Below are 21,543 nucleotides of genomic sequence, written 5' to 3'. Positions count from 1 at the left end.
CATGGCACGCACCCTCCACCCTACCCATGTTTAAATAAATAAATAATAAACAAATAAATGTAATTTTAAAAAAAGAATGCAAAATGAGTTTGGCTTGGTGGTGCAGATATGTAATCCTAGCTACTTGGGAGTAATAGGTTTTCTGTATCTGGATAATAGGTTTCTCTGCCGACACAGGAAGCCAGATCAAGCTGAACTGAAAAAGTATAACAACAGGTTTATTTGAGCAAAGCAACTCCTGGGTGGGTTCTCCATTCCCAGAGATGGAGGTTGGGGAAGCCACCCACCCGAACTAAAGCAGGGAGATTAGATAACCTGCAGGCAAGGGGTGATGACGTTTCTGCCACAGCTGGGTTTGTGCCCAAGTATGGTCAAAAGCTGGAATGCTTAGGCAGGGACTTGGGCTTCTGGCAGCAACAGGGGAGGAAGTTGCAATGTCACCAGGAATGTGTAACTGGGCTTTTGGACGCCTTTTCTTTATGGTGATTCTCTAAGAGGTTTGGAGAGAGAGAGAGAGACAGGAATAGGGTGAGCTGGAGGTTCCAACGGAACAGGGAGGACTGCAAGTCTACCTCAGACTAAACAAGTTAATGAGATTCTGCTTCAAGATAAAAGTAAAAAGGGCTGCTGGTATAGCCCAGAGATGGATTACTTGCTTAGTGTTCCTGAGGTTTAAGCCCTAGTACCAAAGTGTGTATGTGGTGATGTTGTCATTGAGGAATCCCAACAAACCAAGATCAGTTCTTAACAATCAGGGAAGACAAAGAATATCCAAGGCTCTTAGTAAAGACTGTGGAGGAAGCAAGTATATTCCAGGAAGAAAAGCAACTCCTGTGCTGAATAAATACCTTACTGCATCTGAAGACAAAGAATGAAGGCTTGAGTATGGCTGGGAGTACAGGATTTACTGGAGGCTAGAGTAACCATTAGAGCAGTGGTTCTCAACCTTCCTAATGCTGTGACCCTTTAATACACTTCCTCATGGTGTGCTGACCCCCCCACCATAAAATTATTTCATTTCTATTTCATAACTGTGATTTTGCTACTGTTATAAATCATAATATAAATATCTGATATGCAGGATATCCAATATGTGACTCAAAGGGGCTGTGACCCACAGGTTGAGAACCATTGCAGTAAAGGCTCTTCCGTTTTCTCTCAGAGAGCCTGTATTAAACACCTATGGCTGCCCTCCTGGACCTAGTAATTCCCCTCCCTTGAATGGAAATAGGGTATGCTAATTTGTCTGTAATTCCATAGAACCCCGTGGTTGCTTAGGCCTATCCCATCCCAAAGGTGGTTGAGATGCACTGAGGAGGCACTATTCTCCGCACTGCATCCTAGGGAAGGAGGAGTTAATAAGCCTTCAAAATTATTCTCAGACCCATGATCCTATCCAAAGTAGGCCTTGGCTGGTGGAGAGATAAGAACAGACTTGATCATGATAGTATGTGGCATATGTGCCTAAGAGAATCAATTCCTTCTGAGTTGAAAAGTCTGCCCGCCTTTCACAAGAGGAATCCTTGAAGAGGGGCTGCAGTAGATCTGCTATGGGTACCCTGACTCACCATGCCCTCCCTTGTCTGGCAGTGACTCGACATAATCACCTCAAGGACTTCATGCTGGTGGTATCTATTGTTATTGGCGTGGGTGGCTGCTGGTTTGCCTATATTCAGAACCGCTACTCTAAGGAGCACATGAAGAAGATGATGAAGGATCTGGAAGGGTTACACCGAGCCGAACAGAGTCTGCATGACCTTCAGGAAAGGTAAGGTCTTGCTTCTTTACCCAGCCCTGGTACTGCCAGCTCTTGGTTTAGCTCCTAACACCCTGTTGACATGGGTGTAAGGGCTATACCATCCTCTAAAACTGTTCTGAGATCCTAGCTTCCTGCCATCCAGTTCAGTTGCCCTGGGTCGTTCTTGAGAGAGGATTTTATTCTATTTTATTTAAAAACAAAACTAACGTTTTCCTCTCTGAGCTTGAAAGGAGAAATGCAAAGCTGCCAGAGGTTGTGAGCTTCCCTGGCAGGGGGCTTGTTATAGGTCATTCTGTTTCTTGTCCTATATCTTGATTACTTCCTTTCTCATGCAAATAGGTACATTAACTGTTTCTCTTGGCTCCCAAAGAAACCTCATAAAACAAGCCATGTGTCTATAACCCTAGCTTTTTGGAGGTGGAGGCAGAAGGATCAAGAGCACAAGGTTTTCATAGACTAGCAAGTTTGAGACTAGGCTACATAAGACTGTTTAAAAAATAAAACAAAAAAGCCGGGCAGTGGTGGCGCACGCCTTTAATATCAGCACTCCAGGAGGCAGAACCTGGCGGATCTTTGTGAGTTTGAGGCCAGCCTGGTCTACAGAGCAAGATCCAGGAAAAGCGCAAAGCTACACAGAGAAACCCTGTCTTGAAAAACCAAAAAATAAATAAATAATAAAATAAAAATAAAAATAAAACAAAAATGACTGAGAATATAGCTCATGCCTAGCATGTGCCAAACACCACATAAAACTGGATGTAGGGGCCTGGCAAGGTAGTTCAGTAGGTAAAGGTGCTTGCTGTCAAGCTTGACATGCTGAGTTCAACACCAGAACCCACATGTGGGAAGAACAGAACTAATTCTCTAATCTCCACATGCTCCCATGTGGGTATATGCACAGACATACTTATACATACTCAGTGTAAAAATATTTTTTTAAAACTGGGCTTGGAGGCAGGAGGATTAGAGGTTCAAGGTCATCTTTCACTACATAGCAAATTCGAGGTCAGCGTGGTCTATTAAGGCACTATCTCATAAGGAAAGAGGTAAAGAAATAAAGTGACCTCATAAAAAACTTTCATCCTATTCCCTTAGTTCTTTCTCATATACTCTAAATACCTTAAGTATTGACTTCTGTGACTGAGTGTATATTCCTTTCCAGAACTCTTTGTCATTAATCTGAAGGAAGGGGCTGAAGAGAGTTGATGTCTGAGCATATATGCCTGTAATCCCAGCATTTGGGTGGTGGAGGCAGGTGAATCAGGAGTTTAAAAGCTATCCTCAACTACATAGGGAATTCCAGGTCAGCCTTGGCTATGAGACCTAGTTTCAAACTGTCCCCGTGAAAGAAAGAAGCCTGGTTTGTGTCTCCCATCTCTCTCTCTCTCTCTCTCTCTCTCTCTCTCTCTCTCTCTCTCTCTCTCTCTCTCTCTCTCTCTCTCTCTCTCTCTGTACATGATATTATGTATGTGCGTTTTGAGACATAATATTACTATATGTAGTCCAGGTCTAGGCTGGCCTTGAACTCATAGCAGTCCTCTTGTCTCAGATTTCCAAAAGCTGGGATTACAGGTTTCCACCACCAACTTGGCTTCTTTAGTGTTTTGGTTATTGTTTTTTGTTTTTAATGACAGGGTCTCACTGTGTAACCAAGCCTGGCCTGGAATTCATGATGATCCTGCCTCAGCCTCCCAAGTGTTGGAATAGCAGAACTGTACTACCATGCTTGAGACAATTAAAGAACTACTTTTAAGTAGCAGACACAATTTTCTTTGGTTGGGCCAGGAAAGGCTTTCTTATGAGCAAGATTTCTTTTTGGTTTAGGATGGGTTTTTAATTAATTAATTAATTAATTAATTAAAAAATACATTATTTTTTAAATGTATCCTTGGCTGGCCTGGATCTCATTATGTAGACCAGGATGGTGTAGAACTCAGAGATATGCTTGCCTCAGCCTCTCAAGTGATAAGTCTAAAGGCATACACCACACCTGGCCCATGAGCCACATATTTTTAAAACTGTATTATTGCTTTTAATAATCACAACTCTTTGAAGTTGTTAGGTACTATTATTATCTCTGTCTCGGAGTTGAGGAAATAAAGGCTAGGAAGGTTACATGTCAGCAATGAACAAAGACTTTAAGATTTGTTTCTATTTTATGTGTATGAATCTTTTGCCTGCATTTCTGTGTGTGTGTGTGTGTACCACATATGTGCCTGGTAACTGAGACACCAGAAGAAGGCATCAGATCCCCTGGAACTAGAGTTACAGCCAGTGTGAGCCATCCTGTGGGTGCCTGGAACTGATCCCAGCTCCTCTGGTGGATCAGTATTCTTAACCGCTGCGCTATTTCTCTAACCTCGGAGCTAGGAATTTGGACACTCTCTAGCAGCATTACCAGATTCATGTCTGTGGACTTGGCTTCTAGGGGCCAAGAGGAGTTTGATTTCTAAGCTGATTCCTGATTACTCTGCTGGGCCCCTTGTTCTTGGATCCTTGCTAACTAGAGGCTAACTGCTGCTGTCTGAACAATTCCCAAACTTCATTCGTCTGAAAAACATGTACTGTTTTCATTCCAAAGACAAAAGAATCTAAGCAAGAGACATTCCAAGTTTGGGGATAAAACTTAAGCTCTGAGCCCTCCCTGCTCTCCAGAACCTCCTGAGCTTGATGGCCACTGTAGCACCAAGCAAGGGACAGACACCCTCCTCTAGACTTGTGCACACACACGTGCCCTTCTCTGACAGAATACAGAGCCTACGCGCCACTTTGTCCCTCCTGTCTATAGAAATCCTGCCACCACGAAGCTTTGGTGTGAATAAATATAGCACTGCATATACATTCCAATTAGGATCTCACTGTTTCAAAACAATTCTTTGAGGCAGCAGGAATTTTATTTCCTTTTTGCTATGAAGAAACAGGTGAAATGTATTCCTAGTCACCTCTGTGTCAGAGCCACAGCCAGGGACTTTCAATCAGGCTGATTAGTTTTCTTCCTTATATTGCCAATTAATGGTTACCTTGGAGTAGGACAGTGCTTGATTGTACATTTATTTGCTCATTTCTGTATCCAATAATATTTATTTAGAGAATGGAGATACAAATAGGTCTGTTTTACTTTAATGGCACTTTGTATTATATAGGAAAGATGTGATAATACTGGCTTTTCAGAAAAGACTATTTTGGAGACAAGAGCCTTTTGGTGAAGGGTTGAATCCCTAGTGGTACAGTTTCTTGCAGTTGGGTCATGGGCCAGTAGACATCAGCCAGGAAAGGAGATGGAAGGAAATGGCGAGTCTAATTTTTTTTTAGCTGTGCATATATCGCCATCTGGTGTCCATCCTAAGGATGATCAACTCCTTCTCCAGGGCAAGGTAGGCAGCAAAGGGCTGTTGCAGAGCTGCTTGTAGCCTGTTTCTTCTTAGCAGGGCTACAGCCACAGCCAAGCCTGGACTTGCTATTTTTAAAAGATTTGAATTCTATATCTGTCTTTTAATCATCTTTTTTCTTTGTTGATTTTGAGACATGGTCTCTTATAGCCAAGGCTGACCTTGAATTTCCTTATCTTCCTGCCTCCACCTTTCAAGTGTTAGATTTATAGATGTTCCTAGATATTTTCATTTTAAGTAGACCATGTCCCTTGGTGGGGGGCTTTTTATTCTGTAGTCTATCTATTCTCTTTCTTATTACTACTTTTGGTGGTGGTAGTGATGCTAATCTTGCTGTGTAGCCCTGGGTAGCCTGGAACTTGCTATGAAGAACAGGTTGGCCTTGAATGTGCATTGATCCTCCTGCCTCTACCTCTTGGTACTACAAGCATGTGCCATCACATCTGGTCTTATCTTTTACTTTTCTCTACCCCAGTTCTAAACCCTACCTCTCTTTTCGTTTTCTTTCTTTCTTTTAGACGGTGTCTCACTATGTAGCCCTGGCTGGTCTGGAACTCACAGAGATCCACTCACCTCTACCTCCAGAATGCTGGGATTAAAGGTGTGCACCACCATGCCCAGCCTCTTTCTTTGAAAAATAGTTTTCTTACATTTACTTATTTGTGTGTGTGTGTGTGGGGGGCGGTGTACTATGGTGTGTGTCTGGAGTTGAGAATAACTCACCAGAGCCTCTTCTCTCATTCTACCACGGGGGTCCTTGGGATCATAGTCGGTTGTTGTGCTTGGGAGCAAGCACCTTTCCCTACTGAGCTACTTCACTGGCCTCTTCCTTCTTCCCTTTCCTTTCCCTTTTACTTCCCCTTTCCATCCTCTCTTACCTTTCCTGCTCCCTCCGTTCTTACCCACCCCCCTCCTTTGGACCAAACCAAGGACCTCACTCAGACTAACCCAGCACTTGATTGCTAAGTCTCTTCTCCTCTTTTTTATTATTCTCACATCCTAGTTCCCAGCTAACTTGGTGCTTCCTGCTAGGTTGAGAAGACCAGACAATAGCACAGTTCTTTTCATTTTCAGAGCAATTGGTAAACTTTTTCTCTTGGGTCTTGTCTTACTTAGTTAGGGTTACTATTGCTGTGATGGAACACCATGGCCAAAAGCAACTTGGGAGGAAATGGTTTATTTAGCTTACACTTCCACATCACTGTCCATCATCAAAGGGAGTCAGGACAGGAACTCAAGCAGGTCAGGAACATGGAGGTAGCTGATGCAGAGGCCATGGAGGGGTGCTGCTTACTGACTTGCTAATCATGGCTTGCTCAGCCTGCTTTCTTATAGGACCCAGGACCACCAGCCCAGGGATGGCTCCACCCACAATGGCCTGGGCCCTCCCCCATCAATCACTAATTAAGAAAATGCACTACAGCTAGATATTATGGAGGCATTTTCTCAATTGAGTTTCTCTCCTTTCAGATAACTCTAGCTGTGTGAAGTTGGTATATAACTAGCCAGCACAGATCTACTCCAGCCATTCCCTTCCCTGACTGCTTTCAGACACAATTGATCACTCCTTCTTTTGCCTCACTCAACACTGTGTAGTCATCTCTTTATTGTAGAATCTCACTGTAGACAACCATTAGTCTACTGTTGGTAAACTTTGGAATAGGTGATGAGCACCTCCACCCTGCCTCTTCCCCCAGACAGGATTTCTCTGTGTAGCTGTCTTGGAATTCAACCTGTAAACAAGGCTGGTCTTGAACTCACAGAGATCCATCTGCCTCTGCCTCCCAAGTGCTGAGATTAAAGGCATGTGCCACCACCACCTGGCTAAGGATAGAGTTTTATTGTAACCGATTTCCTTAAAATCTTACCAACTATGAAAAGTCCATAGGACCAAAGGCCTACTTAGTCCAGTCCCTTGCTTGAACATGCATTTCTGTGTGTGTGTGTGTGTGTGTGTGTGTGTGTGTGTGTGTGTGTGTGTGTACTTGTGTGTCTGTGAGCACACAGACACACACATAGACACGTATGCAAGTGCATGCTGCTTGAAGCAGGCATCTGAGAGTCTAAGAAGTTGAGTTAATAATTCTTTTCTCATCTTCCATAACTTCCCTCCTACCTCCATCTCACCTAAATTTGAACCACTAGGTATTACCTCGCTTTTATCTTTCATTAAGTACTTTCTATATTTATTGAACTTTCCATATATCTCGAAATGGGAAAATAATTATGGACTTTGAAATCACAAAGATTTGAATTCTAGCCTTTTATTTCCCCTCTTCATTTCACATTTGTCCCACGCTGGTGTTATTATCTGCTTGGAGCACAAATGTGTACTGCCTTGTAAACTAGTAGTTGTTATAATTTCAATGTGTGACATATTTTAGGGGAGGTATTCAGATGTTTGTGAACCTGACTTCATGCTCTTGTTTATTAGCAGCAGAGTAATGGCCAACCTAAGAATTAAGGCTAATGACTGGTTTCTTTTGGTCCTGGCTAGCTCAGATCTGCACAGCCAGCAGAGAGGCTATATGCTGAGAGCTAGTGGCTCTCATTTTCTTCCCTATTGTCACGACTTGTGGCATGTTAGCTGGCACGTCCTTGCCTGGTCTCCTCAAGCTTTCTACATTGCCCCCTACCTCCACCCCCAGGCTGCACAAGGCCCAGGAGGAGCACCGCACAGTGGAAGTGGAGAAGGTCCATCTGGAGAAGAAGCTGCGTGATGAGATCAACCTTGCCAAGCAGGAAGCTCAGCGGCTGAAGGAGCTGAGGGAGGGTACTGAGAATGAGAGGAGCCGCCAAAAATACGCTGAGGAAGAGCTGGAGCAGGTAAGGTCCTGGATACCTCAAGAGATGTGTAAAGGGCAGGGGACCAGGGTCTGGCTAGAAAGCTTCATGTGTGAACATTTTGAATATGGTTCAAATCTTTCCTCTAGACTTACCAATAAGGGTAGTGGGAAAGCTAAAAAAATGTTTACCATTATTTTCAAAGAATGACAGATATCAGGAGATAAAAGTGATTCTTTTACCCCTACCCCTTTTCATTGAGGTTTTTAATATCAAGTGAATAAATCCTAAGTATCAAGCTGGTAAGTTTTTACATATGGATATGCCTGTGTAAGCACCACTCAGAAAGCTCCCTTTTGCTCTTGTCAAATTTTACTCCAAGAGTAACTATTGTTATAACCTCTAAACTAGATTAGTTTTGCATGATTTTGAATTTTATAAAAATATCAGTGGGGGTGGAGAGAAGGCTTAGCAGTTAAGAGAATATCCTCCTACAGAGGACCCAAGCTCAGTTCCCAGCACCCATGTTAGGTGTCTCACAACTGCCTGTGACTCCAGCTTCAAGGGATCCAACACCCTCTTCTGGCCTCCATGAGTACTATACTCATGTGTATATCCCCACCCCCAATATATACACATAATTTTTTAAAAACTTTGTAAAAATGGTATTGGAGTGGTAGAATCTTTTCCCAGCATGCATAAGATTCTGGGCTCAATCTCCAGCATAACAAAAATAAAATAAAACAGCACAAAGAATGGCATTATGTATACATGCTTTTTGCATTTGGTTTCTCTAAGTTAACATTGTGAGAGTCAGGTTGCATGTAGTGATTGATGATTGATTTCCATTACACGACAGTCTAAGCAAAAACAAACAAACAAAAACACTTGGATGTGGTAGTATATAACTTTGACCTCAGCACTCATGGATCTCTGAGAGTTCCAGGCCAGCTGGGTCTATATAGCAAGTTCTAGGCCAGCCAGAGCTATATAGTGAGACCCTGTCTCAAAAGACAAAACAATACCCCTACCCAAACAGGGCTGGAGAGATGACTGAGGGTTAAGAGCACTTGTTCTTACAGCGGATCCAGGTTTGATTTCCAGCACTCAAATGGTGGCTCACAATCATCCATAACTCCAGTTTCAAGGGGTCCAAACCCCTCTTTTGATCTTTGAGGGCATCAGACACATATATGATGCACATACATACATACATTCAGACAAAACATTCCTACATGTAAAATAAATATTTTTTAAAAAGGAAGTAAAAAGGCAAACCACAATCAGAGAGGAAATATTATATGTGTGTGTATTTATATATATATATATATATATATATATATATATATATATATATATGTGTGTGTGTGTGTGTGTGTGTATATGTATGTATATGTATATATGCATACATATAAAAATGCTTACATTCAGGGTATATAAAGAAAAAAATAAGAAAAGACAACTCAAATTTTTACTTTATTTTTAGTATCTAGCAATAATTTTATTTTATTCTCAATCTACCACACCAGATCTAAAATACCAAATGAGTGTCTATTAAGCAATTTGAAAATCAGTATACAGGGGTGGGAGAAACCAGACGCACAAATGAATGGTAAAGAAATCTCACAAAGCTAGAGGTGCAGGCCCAGTGAGCTTAGCATATGGCTGAGATAGGAAGGGCACTCCAAGTTCCAGGCAAGCCTGGGATACAACAAGTGAGACCCAGTATCAGAAACAACAACAAAATCAGAAAATCAAAACACAAAACTGGAGTTGTTTATAGGCCTGTAATCAACCCTTAGGAAATAGAGGCAGGAGAATCAAGAAAATTTAAGGTCATGTCTGCTACATACTGAGTTGATGGCTAGCCTGTGCTTAGGTGAGAAACCAGTAAGCAGCACCCCTCATGGCCTTTGCATCAGCTCCTGCCTTCAGGTTCCTGCCCTGTTGGAGTTCCTGTCCTGACTTCCTTCACTGATAAACAGCAATGCTGAAGTGTAAGCCAGATAAACCTTTTTTTCCCCAAGTTGCTTTTGGTCATGGTGTTTCATTGCATCAATAAAAACCCTAAGACACTGAACTGGAGCAAGATCAATAACCAGCTAGGCAGAACTGTAGAGGTGGGTCAGTGGTTAAGAGCACTGGCTGTTCTTCCAGAGGACTGTGGTATGTGCACCTGTGTGCAGATGCCTGCAGAACGAGAAGCATTGGCTCTCTTTGGAGCTGGAGTTATAGGCAGTTATGAGCTACTTCATGTGGTACTAGGAATTGAACATGTCTTCTGCAAGAGCACTATGCACTCTTAACTGCTGATCCATTTATCCATCCACCAGAGTTAGATTTTTCAACCAAGTGCTTTGTCTACCACATTGTGATATTTTTTAAATTTACTACTATTTTCTTAATGTATATGAGTATTTTTCCTGCATCTATGTCTGTATACCACATGTGTGCCCAGTGTTCAAGGAAACCAGAAGAGTGTGTTAGATCCCCTGGAATTGGAGTTACAGACAGCTGTGAGCTGCCATGTGGGTGCTGGGAACTGAACCCAGGTTCTCTGGAAGAGCAGCCAGTGCTCTTAACTGAGCATCTTTCCAGTCTGCCTTGTGTTGTCTTGAGGCCCACACACAGACTCCAACTCACAGTAAGATGATTCAGTGACAGATATTCCTGAAGAGACCAGGAAGGCTGGCTGAGACTGGCTGTGTGACCAGGAGAATAAACTGATGTGATAGGAAAGAAGAGTGTGCTGGGGGAAAAAAAGTCTCCATTTGAATTCTGCTTGGCACTATTGACAAGTATTGTCAATATTGATCTTAAGTAGGCTGTTTTTCTTCTCTGCACTCACTTCCTTGTATATGAAATTCAGAGAACAATCATTGTCATTTCTTCCTACTGCAAGATTGTAAAGCAGGTATGGACTCTGAGTTGTGAAGAACTGTACAGAGCGTCGGAGAGGGTCTTAATGTCAACAATGAGACCTACTTTCTGTGTCCTCATAGGTTCGGGAGGCCTTGAGGAAAGCAGAGAAGGAGCTGGAATCACACAGCTCCTGGTATGCTCCTGAGGCCCTTCAGAAGTGGCTGCAGCTGACACATGAGGTGGAGGTGCAGTACTACAACATCAAGAAGCAAAATGCCGAGAAGCAGCTGCTGGTGGCCAAGGAGGGGGTGAGGCCTGCTTTCCTGTGGGCCTCCTTTGTCTTCTCCCCTCCTTCCTGCCTTCTCCTTTTTGTGCCCCCCCCCATTCTTCTCTGCTTTACCCTGTCCCTCCCTTTGAGTGAAGAGATACATTGACAGTGGGTTCTGTTTCTTTTTCTAATGTCCACTTTCTAATTTTTGGAGGAGGGCCTGAGTATTGGGGTACTCCCTCTTGTCTTCTGGGCATGATAAGGCAAGTAGGAGTGGGTAGAGGGCAAGCTTCCTCAGCTTTCCAAGCTGCCATGGGGACAGAAGGCCCTCCTGACACTGGAACCCTTTACTGCTCAGGCAGTTTCCTTCAGTCCACCTCCTTCCTTCCTTCCTTCCTTCCTTCCTTCCTTCCTTCCTTCCTTCCTTCCTTCCTTCCTTCCTTCCTTCCTTCCCTTGCCTTACTTCACTTTTCTCATTTCCTCTTTCTCTTCCTTTTCCTGTGAAATTTAAGTGTGCTAGGAGGATGGGGACCCAGCTACAGGAAGGCCTTATTTCTTCCACCCATGATTCCACTCTCTTTAAGCTGGGTGCTTCATCTTTACAGGCTGAGAAAATAAAAAAGAAGAGAAACACGCTGTTTGGTACCTTCCATGTGGCCCACAGCTCCTCCCTGGATGATGTGGATCATAAGATCTTAACTGCTAAGTAAGTAGCACCAGGTATCAGCTCCACAATGACCGTCCTTAGAACTTGACCCCAATCCCATCTCCTCACAATGGAGTGACATCTCTGCTCTCCTGTCCAAGCCCTGATTCAGCTCCCACTTTGCTCTTAAATGTATGAATTTATTGTGGTTTTTAGTCAGACATGCCTATACCCCAGCGCGTTCGTTCCTCTGAAAAGTGACCTTGTTCTTCTTGGGGCGTCCTCACGGCCCACAGCTGCAGTTCTCTCTCTCATCTCTCTTCAGGCAAGCACTAAGTGAGGTGACAGCAGCACTGAGGGAGCGCCTGCACCGGTGGCAGCAGATCGAGATCCTCTGTGGCTTCCAGATTGTCAATAACCCTGGCATCCACTCCCTGGTGGCCGCCCTCAACATAGACCCCAGCTGGATGGGCAGTACTCGCCCTAACCCTGCTCACTTCATCATGACCGACGACGTGGATGACATGGATGAGGAGATTGTATCACCCTTGTCCATGCAGTGTAGGTGACCTCTTTGTAGGGAGGAGAGAAGTAGCCTTGCATACAAGATGAGAAGTCTGTTACCTCTGCTGTGCTTACACAACCATGGGGAAGAGGAAAGAAGTCAGCTCCTACCATTGGTTAATAAAACAATTCACATTGCGATATTTCTTTATAGCTGTCCTTTTAGTGTGTTTTCCCCTTGCTATATGCCTTCTCTGTCCTCTTGTCTGTGTCTCTTTCTTTATTCTGTTTTTCTGTTTAGTCCTCCTTTTTCTTCCTCCTACTATCTACCTTTATGAAAAAAATAATCTTTAGAGACTTTTTATTTATAGTATAAAATAATATTCATTTGGACTGTTTGTGTTTATTTATTTCACTTTGTTTCTTATTTTTAATTACTAAAGCAGGTAAATAGAATGATGTCTCTTTTCTTTGCCTTTCTGCCTGAGAACCCCATATAGTAGCAGTCCTTTAAAGTGGTCTATCCCTAAAGTCTCCAAGCCGGGAGGCATTCTTGCGCAGGAGGGAACTCCTGTACAAGTATGCCTGGCTATCTCCCGAACTTGGACTCCTCCTACCCCCATCCCTGGCCTGGTTCTTTCTTCTTTCCCCCAAAGGTGACAAGAGCTTAGGAGAGCATAGCCAGAAGGGACAGTATCCTGTGGCAATGCTTTAGTGACCCCCCACCCCTACCCCCGTTCTGGTCCACAGCTGAATTTTTATTTGGATGGGAGATTATTTTAGCTAAATCAATTAGGTGTATCCATATAAAGGTGTTATCGTGGGCCCATACCTTACCAGTGCAGAGGGGCCTGCAGGGCTGGTTTAGGCTCTCACTGTCAGGAGGTCATGTACATTCCCTGCCTCCCTGATGGATAGGTTCTTTCATCAGGCCAAATTTATATCTCAGACAAAACTTATTGTAAATGTCCTTTTTTTGTGTTTGTTTTTTTGAGACAGGGTTTTTCTGTGTAGCTTTGTGCCTTTCCCGGATCTCGCTCTATAGCCCAGGTTGGCCTCGAATTCACAGAGATCCGCCTGGCTCTGCCTCCCGAGTGGTGGGATTAAAGGCGTGTGCCACCACCGCTGGCTGTAAATGTCCTTTTTAATGAGCTGATCCTGGAACTTGCTGTTTAGTCCAGGCTAACCTTGAATTTCTGATAATTCTCCTGATTTCCACCCCACCAACTGTTGGGATTATGAATATGTAGGACCATGTAAATTTTTTCAGTAGTACAATAGGCCAAGCCTCTTTGTTTCCTTGATTTGATATATTTTTTGTTTTGGTTTGGTTTTAATTTTATTTTTTTGAGACAGGGTCTCACTATATAGCTCTGGCTGGCCTCAAACTCAGAGATCTACCTGCCCCTGCCTCCTAAGTGCTGGAATTAAAGGTGTGTACCACCACACCTGGCTTGATCTGACATTTTGTTAGGTCTTTAGCCAAAGGCCTAACAAGGTTTGGGTCAGTAGTAGGCATTTCTAGATCCTAACTTACTGATCTAAAGGCTACTATGCTCTCTAGGTTAGGAGGAACCTTTGTTAGCTATGAAGGTTCTGTTCTCTACTCATTCCCTGTCCCCAGCCCTTCTGTATCCCATTGATAGACAGGCCAAAACCCTTCATAAATCAGATTCTCTTCTCCTTTTGGCCTGGCTGTTGACCCTAGATGCTGCCTGGCTGATGGGGCGTAGGTTCAGTGACCGCTCTCTCTGCTCTACATCCGCCGGCTCGGATGATCAATCCCTCTGGAAATACCCGGGTTTGAGGAGCCCCTTTGGGGCTTTTGTTTTTCCGATTTTTGGAACTAAACCAACACTCCTATCCAATGGGCCCCTTCTCTTGCCTGCCTCACACCCCTGCCTGCTCCCTCTGTCCCCTCAGCACTTTCCCTACTAACTGAAGGGAGGGGTTCGGGAGTAATAAGAATCAGCCTGCTCAGCTGAGGACTGGAGAGAAAACATCTATGGTGATGGAAGGCTTAGGCCTTTCCCTTCAACTCATCTACAGATGTCCGAGTGGGCCTTCTTCCAGCTGGGCTGAGAGGGAAGAAAAGAAAAGAACACTCCTTCTTTTTTTTTCTTTTTCATGTTTCTTCCCTTTTCTCACAGTTTCTACTCCCCACCTCCTTCCCTTTCTATTATGGGTGTCTTTCTCTTCAAGCGTTTCATGCTTTGAAATGACCAGCTGTATAAGCCCTGCCGCCTAACTCTCCACACTATGGAATTGTGTTCTCTCCGTGGGTTGGCCTTGTAAAACTCTGCCACCCTAGTAACCTCTGACTTTCTCCAACTTTTAAGGAATAAGGTTTTTTTTTGTTTGTTTTTTTGTTTTTTTTTTTTAAGTTGGAGCTGGGATTGAACCCAAAGATATGCTCTGACACATCCCTAGGTTACCTGGTGCCCAGGTTAGGGTGATAATTATCCTACAAGAGCCTGGCTTGCAGCACTGATCAGGGTCTAGGTCATTGTCATTTATGTATGTATTAGAGGAAATTTGGAAAGTTAAAAAAAAATACGTGAATAGTAGCATTGATGCCAGGTGTAGTGGTGCACGCCTTTAATCCTAGCACTCAGGAAACAGAGGCAGGCAGATCTTTGAATTTGAGGCCAGCCTGGTCTAGACGGTGAGTTCTGGGATAGCTAGGGCTACAAAGAGAAACCTTGTCTCCAAAAACAAAAACAAAAAAAAGGCATTCATTGTCTCACCATAGCTGAATACTTTTTCTTGCATTTTTTGTCAATTTAAGAGAAGATTTTATTTTTATTTGAAATTATGTAAATATTTGTGTGTCTTGAGTTTGGATTTGTGCACATGAGTGCAGTACCCCTGGGGGCCAGAAGGGCACTTTGGATCCCTGAAGCTGGAGTTACAGGCAGCTGTGAGTTGCTCAAAGTGGGTGCTGGGAACCAAACTCGAATCCTCTGCAAGAGCAGAACATACTGTTAACAGACACCTCTTCATCCTCCTCTTGTGAATTTTTGAGAAGTGGCTGAAATATTTATTGAGTACAATGACCTGTATACGTATTTTGGAGGTGTTACTTGAAAGTCTCAGAACAACCCCAGAGGGTTTTACAAATACGGCTTAAATTGAGAATGTAAGTGGCTTAGGGTCACAGCTAGAAGGAAAGGCTGGGGTTCAAACTCTATAGTGTTTTGTGTTCTAAAGTTCAAGACTATTTCACAAAAAATTTTATCCTTTGTCCCTTGAAAGTTTTTGATGTTTGTTTGGTTTTTTGTTTTCTGGAACAGGGTCTCATTATACAGCCCAGCCAACCTTTAGCTTACTTTATAGTCTGTTGGCTTCTAATTCATAATCCTCCTGCCTTGGTCTGTCAAGTGCTGAGATTACAGTTATGTCCTACTACCTCCAGCTCCAGAGCATTTTAAGTATCTTCCATGTTCTTAAAATCTTTTTTATAAGCATCACTTTTAATATCTCTGCTGTCTCCCAGCAAATAGATGTATTCTCATTTTTTCATCATCTCACCTTTATGTATACTTCCATACAACTATTAATAATGATCCAATGAACATGTTTGTATGTAAGTCCTTGTTTGTGTTGTGGATGATTTCCTGAAGTTGGCTAAAATGGAAAGGCTGGTTCTTGCTGCTCTCCCGGACCTTGCTCCGAGGCCCTATCCTGGACTGCCCTGCCTGTGTCCTCCCACTAACTGTCTTGCTACTTCCCTGTACTGGCCTTAGGTCTCCTCCCACTGGATTGCCACTAAAACTGACCTGGGCACCTCGTCTACAATAGCCCATCCTTTCAGGTCCCATAGTGGGAGGTTTCTGGGAGGTGGTGTCCTTCTCCCTAGATTGGGTGTTAAAGGTCCAGAGAGGTATCCAGCAGGCATATCTTTATGGGTACCTGCATCCAACCTGGGTTGGCCAATCCTTATACTCTCTTCACTCTCCTTGCAGCCCCCAGCCTGCAGAGCAGTGTTCGACAGCGCCTGACGGAGCCACAGCATGGCCTGGGATCTCAGAGGTTGGTAGAGGGCGAGGCTGGCCACTTCTTGACAAGTCGGGTGTCTCTGCGGCGAATGCGTAGCCTTTCATCTGGACAGTCTTTCAGTTCTGAAGGCCACGGAAGCAGCCCTCCATCTGCCTCTGCTGCTTCTTCTTCCTGCTCCTCTTCCACTACCACCATCGCTACCACAACCACCTCCACTACCACCACCACCACCATCAACACCGTCCATGTTCACCCTGTGTATTATCACCACAGCACTTCCTATTTCCTCCAGATGGATCCCTACCCTGACCCAAGCCCTTCTGACAGCACCGCTGTGATGTCTGGGCACTCAGAGAGCTTGGGGTATAAGCTATCTCTCTTCCTACTGCTTTCTCTTGGCCTCTGCCTGCTGCCTGCTGCTTGTTGACCTCTGGGAGGTGTGATGGGGATCCCCCTCTTGTCCTTTCCTTTCTCATTTCTGCGATTCCTTATTAAGGTCAGCTTAATTTCCTACACCTGTCTTCCCTTTGCTGTTTGGGGTTTTCTGAATCTAAAAATGAGTAAAGGTCCTCTTCCCTCATAATCCTATAACACTTGTTTAAATTATACACTTTCAGATCAGTTATCTCATTTCCTTTACTCCTTAAACAAATGTTCTCTGTGTCAGGTACTTCTGAACATGATAAGATGCAATCCCAGTAATCATGACTTGTAGTCTTATCTGGGAAAGGTGAACAAAGAAATTATGAACTGATTTTATAAGTGCTCTGGGGTACTGAGGAAGGAGGAATGACTAACAGTGTGTATCTAGGTGGAATGCTTCACAAAAGAGATGACATCTGTGGTGAAGCCCTGTGCAGAGAGAAAGGAAATAGCATTCTAGCTTGAGGAAATGCTATGTGCAGAGGAATGGAGCTGTAAGAACATGGTATAGATTTGTAATGAAAATATTGCAGATATGTTGGAGAGGAGTGGTAGATGAGGTCAGGAGGATAAAAAGTTCAGAAAGGCTAAGGGTTTGGCCTTTATCTTTTCAGAAATGGAACACCATAAAAACGGTTTCTAAGTGAAAGTGAATTAGCTATACTTCCATTTTGGAGGACTCAGGGGGTAATTACAAGTGTTTGCTGCTAAGCCTGATGACCTAACTTTGAACCCAAAAACCCACATGGTAGAAGGAAAGAACCAACCCCTGGAAGTTGCCCTCTGACCTCCACATCTTTGCGATGTGTGTGTGCATGTGCACACATACACAAAATAAATATGTGTAATCAAATAAAAAAGTCTTTCCATTGTAGAGATAACACTGTAGTGGCCTGTATGTAGGAAGGAAAGAGAGGACGAAGGAGTTTTGAAGCATTGCAGCATACTGATTGGGGAAGTACTGAGATCTCGGCATGGGAAGATGATTCACTTGTAACTGGCTAGAGATACAGAAAGAAGAATCTAGGTTTCTAGCTTGACTGAGTAAATGAACACAACCTTCATGGAATTACACTACAGGAGAAGGAATACAGATTTGAAAATTTGGGACAAGAAAAGTTAAGCAGGTGTTCAAATACTTACTTGTTAGAGTAGGAAGTTAAGGCTCTGAAAGGGCAGTTTTCCCCAGGCTGAAGAGATTATTAAGACAGAGGACAGACTAGAACTTGACTTTTCATTCAGGACACTTGTTCTTCTGCAAGGTATCAGTAAGTGACCTAGAAAAGAGTTGAAAGTTTCTCCTCAGCCTGGTCTGGCAGCTCATTGACTTTCCCTGCTAATATGTCAAAATGTTAGGCCTAGGTCAAAGGTAGTAGCCTTGACCTTGTATGAGACAAGCTTAGGGGACCCTAAGAAAGGACTCACCTTTGGAAGTACATCTCATCCCTGAAATTGTGACTATAGTCCACTCCTGGTTGCTGAGCTGCAGCCTGCTTACTCTGTTGATTTCTTTTGGTCCGGCCTCACTGTGGCTACCCATCTCTCTACCTCTGCTTCATGAACCTTTGGACAGTTATCCTTGAGGGCTATTCCTTTTGCCTCCACAAAGGAGCTGCCCTTTCTAGGATTATTGCCCAGCAGAGCTGCCCGTTTTCACTCTCATCCTCATTTTCATCTGGAAGTTTGGGAAGAGAGACTGTTCCTCCCCATACTCATGGAGAGGACTGGAATGGGTTGGGAAGATAGGGGTTGCTATAGTTTCATGCTCTGAGGTATAAGCAGAGGGCAGTGGGGAGGAAAGGGTGGGTAGTACCTGCATTCACCTGGCCTGTTCACTGCTTAATTTTCTTTTGCACCATGCACCAGAGGATCATCTCTAAAGGCAAACAGGCTCTCTAGTAAGGTTAGTAGCTTGGGATGGGAGTCCAAGGCAGCCTAGCCTTTGGGGAGGGATAACTCTGGCCTAAAAGGTCTCAGAAGTTCAGGGAGGGAAGGTGAGCTTGCCTTAATGGACCTTTTCCCTCGTATATCTACTAAGGCTTTCTCCTAGGTTCTTACTTTTCTATGGGATTCTTAGCATTTAATTGATGAGGGAGGCTCGGAAGGATGAGGATCAAGAACAAGTTCAGGACTGTGGGCCAGGAGAAGTGAGACTGGGAGGTCCAAGCTCTTTTATCTCTTTTTCTTGGTGTTATAAAGATAGAAATTGGTAGGATCCTTATCTCCTCAGTTTAAAAGAGCCACCATTTTTAGTGTGGCTTCCCAGAACGTCTTGATAGTTTCTAGGTGGTTTATGTTTATGAGGAGGGTTGTTATGTGCTTAGAGAAACAAGGACACTTTTTTGTTGTGTAAGATGTAGTCCTGGCTGGCCTCAAACTTGCTATGTAGCTAAGGGTAATCTTGACTCCTGATCCCCCTGTCTCTACTTCCCAGTTGCTGGGAGTATAGGTGTGTGGTACCACATCTGCTTTTTGTTTAATTTATTTTGTTTTTGAAACATGGCTATCCTATGTAGCCCTGACTGTTCATCCTGGAACTCACTATGTATGTACAGAAGGCTGGCCTTGGATTTGGGATAGTTCTCCTGCCTTAGCCTCCTAAGTACTGGGATTACAGATGTACATTTGGTGAAGACACATTTAGATAGAAGCAAGGACCAGTGTCAGATGTATAAAGCCAAATAGAAGACTGAATATTTACAGACAGTAGATTATGTGACTGAAGCAGTATTTGTAGTAGAGGAGCTGGAGCTAGCATTGTTCCCTTTCCACCTGCAAACAGGAAGGTACTGGCCCATGGAATTGCTGCTCAGTTAGTTGTCCCCTGAGAAAGAAACCCACAATGGCTATGAGCCAACCCCCTTACTTTTGCCTGTTTCAGAAGGCTGATGCCCTTCCTAACCTTTGGCCCCTGGCTTCCATCTTACCTGGTCCTATGTTTCCTCTCCTACTCTTCTAACTCAGATGTTTATACTTTTCCTTTGGCCTTCTCCTCTGCCTCTGTTGTGGGCTCTCAGGCCTCTAGGAAAGTGAAGGAGAATTCAAGATTGACAGGGTGTCTTAATATTCACCCCTTTGTTGTAGAGGCAGGAGCAGTGGCATTGGGGATTTGCTCATGGCCTTTCTGGGCTCAGCTAAGCCCTTAAAGGGTTTCTAGTCCCTGAACTAGACTCTGCATATATGTCCAGTGTGTAATGGCATGATCCCATAATTCAGACCTGCAAAGAAAGCCTCTTATGAGTGGTCCCATATTGGCCTTCCAGGTTGGCTGGCTTCATTGCCTTTATTTCTACAGTACTTTGCAGTTTCCAAGTGCTTTGTTAACATTTTTTGTTCCTCCAAACAGTCTTGTGAGATAATTAGTTTGATATCATCTTCACTGGGCAAAAATTAGATGACTTATCTAAGAACGCACAGAAGGGAGTAAGCTCTTTTCAACCCCTGTACCTTTAAAGGCCAATGTTCTATCTTCCTATGCCTCTCTACATTCTCCCTGTCAGCAGAGCTCTGAAACAAACCCCACACTTCCTGCTTTGATTTGAACTCTGCAGAACTTCTCCATGACCTCCTATAAATCCTGTGAGAGGGTAGGAAGAGGGATTGTTTGCAAGGCTGTTCTAACTTCTCCTCCCCAGCCTTGGTCAGGCCTGCTGACTGCATGTGTCCTGTTCTTTGGAGCCTGGCCCAGACTGCATGTATCCCAGGTGTGCTGGAATTAAGTGGGGGGAGGAAGGCATGGAAAATGGTAATTCAGAGCAACATGCAGCTTCTATAGTAACTCAGAGTTGAGTCCGAGGAAACTTTACCAGCTATGGGAATGCGGATTATTTAAGAGGATGCCTATGGAATTTGAACCTATGGTTTCTATCAGTGTAGCACCTTGGTATTCAGCAGGGAAGGGTCCCAGCCATTGTAAAACTGTTCGCCTGATGATGATGGTATATAATAACATTTGTTTTTGTTTCTTTTTGTTTGTCTCTTTTCATCATTGTTCCCTTTCTCCTGTTTCTACCCACTTTCCCTCTCCATAATCCTACTTTTCCTCTCTTTCTTCCCCCCCTCTTTGCATTTCCCCATATTCTATATTCCTTTTTCCCTTCTGTCCTATATCTTTCAGGGATTTGACCCATTCCGATTCGGAGTCCTCCCTCCACATGAGTGACCGCCAGCGTGTGGCTCCCAAGCCTCCTCAGATGGGCCGTGCTGCAGATGAGGCTCTCAATGCCATGCCTTCCAATGGCAGCCATCGGCTGATTGAGGGGGTCCATCCAGGATCTCTGGTGGAGAAACTGCCTGACAGCCCTGCTCTGGCCAAGAAGGCATTGCTGGCGCTGAACCATGGCCTAGACAAGGCCCACAGCCTGATGGAGCTGAACCCTTCAGGCCCACCTGGTGGCTCCCCACTTTTGGATTCTTCCCATTCTCATAGCCCCAGTTCCCCAGACCCAGACACACCATCACCAGTTGGGGACAACCGAGCCCTGCAGGGTAGCCGAAACACACGAATTCCCCACTTGGCAGGGAAGAAGGCTGTAGCTGAGGAGGATAATGGTTCTATTGGTGAGGAGACAGACTCTAGCCCAGGCAGGAAGAAGTTTCCCCTCAAAATTTTTAAGAAGCCTCTTAAGAAGTAGGCAGGATAGGTTGGCAGTGTTGAGACAGCCCGTCCTTCCCTGGTCTTCTGCCTTCCCCCCTTCCTTTCTTTGAGATATCTGGCCCCTAGAATGGGGCATGGAGGGGCTGGCCCAGGGGCCTGGGCACTGTACATACCTGCCCCACTCATCCTCGGTCCTTCATCATTATTTATTAACTGACCACCATGGCCGGCCTGCCCTGAAATCCTTCCTTTCACCATGGCTGCTGTCACACCCTCTCCACTCCAGTGCATGTCTTAGTGCTGTCCCCTCAG

General features: G+C 44.2%; 1 protein-coding gene across 6 annotated transcripts in view; it reads left to right on the top strand.

Annotated features, from left to right (window-relative positions):
• The window catches only part of Stim1 (stromal interaction molecule 1), a 181,457-nt gene extending 160,156 nt beyond the window's left edge, over window positions 1-21,301 (top strand). For 3 of the 6 annotated variants that reach the window (XM_059269615.1, XM_059269623.1, XM_059269631.1), the window contains 8 exons: window positions 1,591-1,768; window positions 7,797-7,974; window positions 10,935-11,102; window positions 11,668-11,768; window positions 12,034-12,269; window positions 13,921-14,013; window positions 16,178-16,244; window positions 20,752-21,301. In XM_059269615.1, the coding sequence (XP_059125598.1) occupies window positions 1,591-1,768; window positions 7,797-7,974; window positions 10,935-11,102; window positions 11,668-11,768; window positions 12,034-12,269; window positions 13,921-14,013; window positions 16,178-16,244; window positions 20,752-21,268 (1,538 nt within the window). In that variant the 3' untranslated portion in view covers window positions 21,269-21,301. Of the gene's footprint in view, window positions 1-1,590; window positions 1,769-7,796; window positions 7,975-10,934; window positions 11,103-11,667; window positions 11,769-12,033; window positions 12,270-13,920; window positions 14,014-16,177; window positions 16,245-18,500; window positions 18,538-20,751 lie in introns of all 6 variants that reach the window. The other 3 variants (XM_059269639.1, XM_059269646.1, XM_059269619.1) reach the window with 3 other exon arrangements.
• The last annotated feature ends 242 nt before the right edge of the window (window positions 21,302-21,543 follow it).

The sequence above is a fragment of the Peromyscus eremicus genome, chromosome 1 (assembly GCF_949786415.1).
Source record: "Peromyscus eremicus chromosome 1, PerEre_H2_v1, whole genome shotgun sequence".
In the NCBI taxonomy this organism is placed as follows: domain Eukaryota; kingdom Metazoa; phylum Chordata; class Mammalia; order Rodentia; family Cricetidae; genus Peromyscus; species Peromyscus eremicus.
The sequence above is the reverse complement of the archived record's forward strand: the minus strand, read 5'-3'. Positions and strand labels throughout refer to the sequence as shown.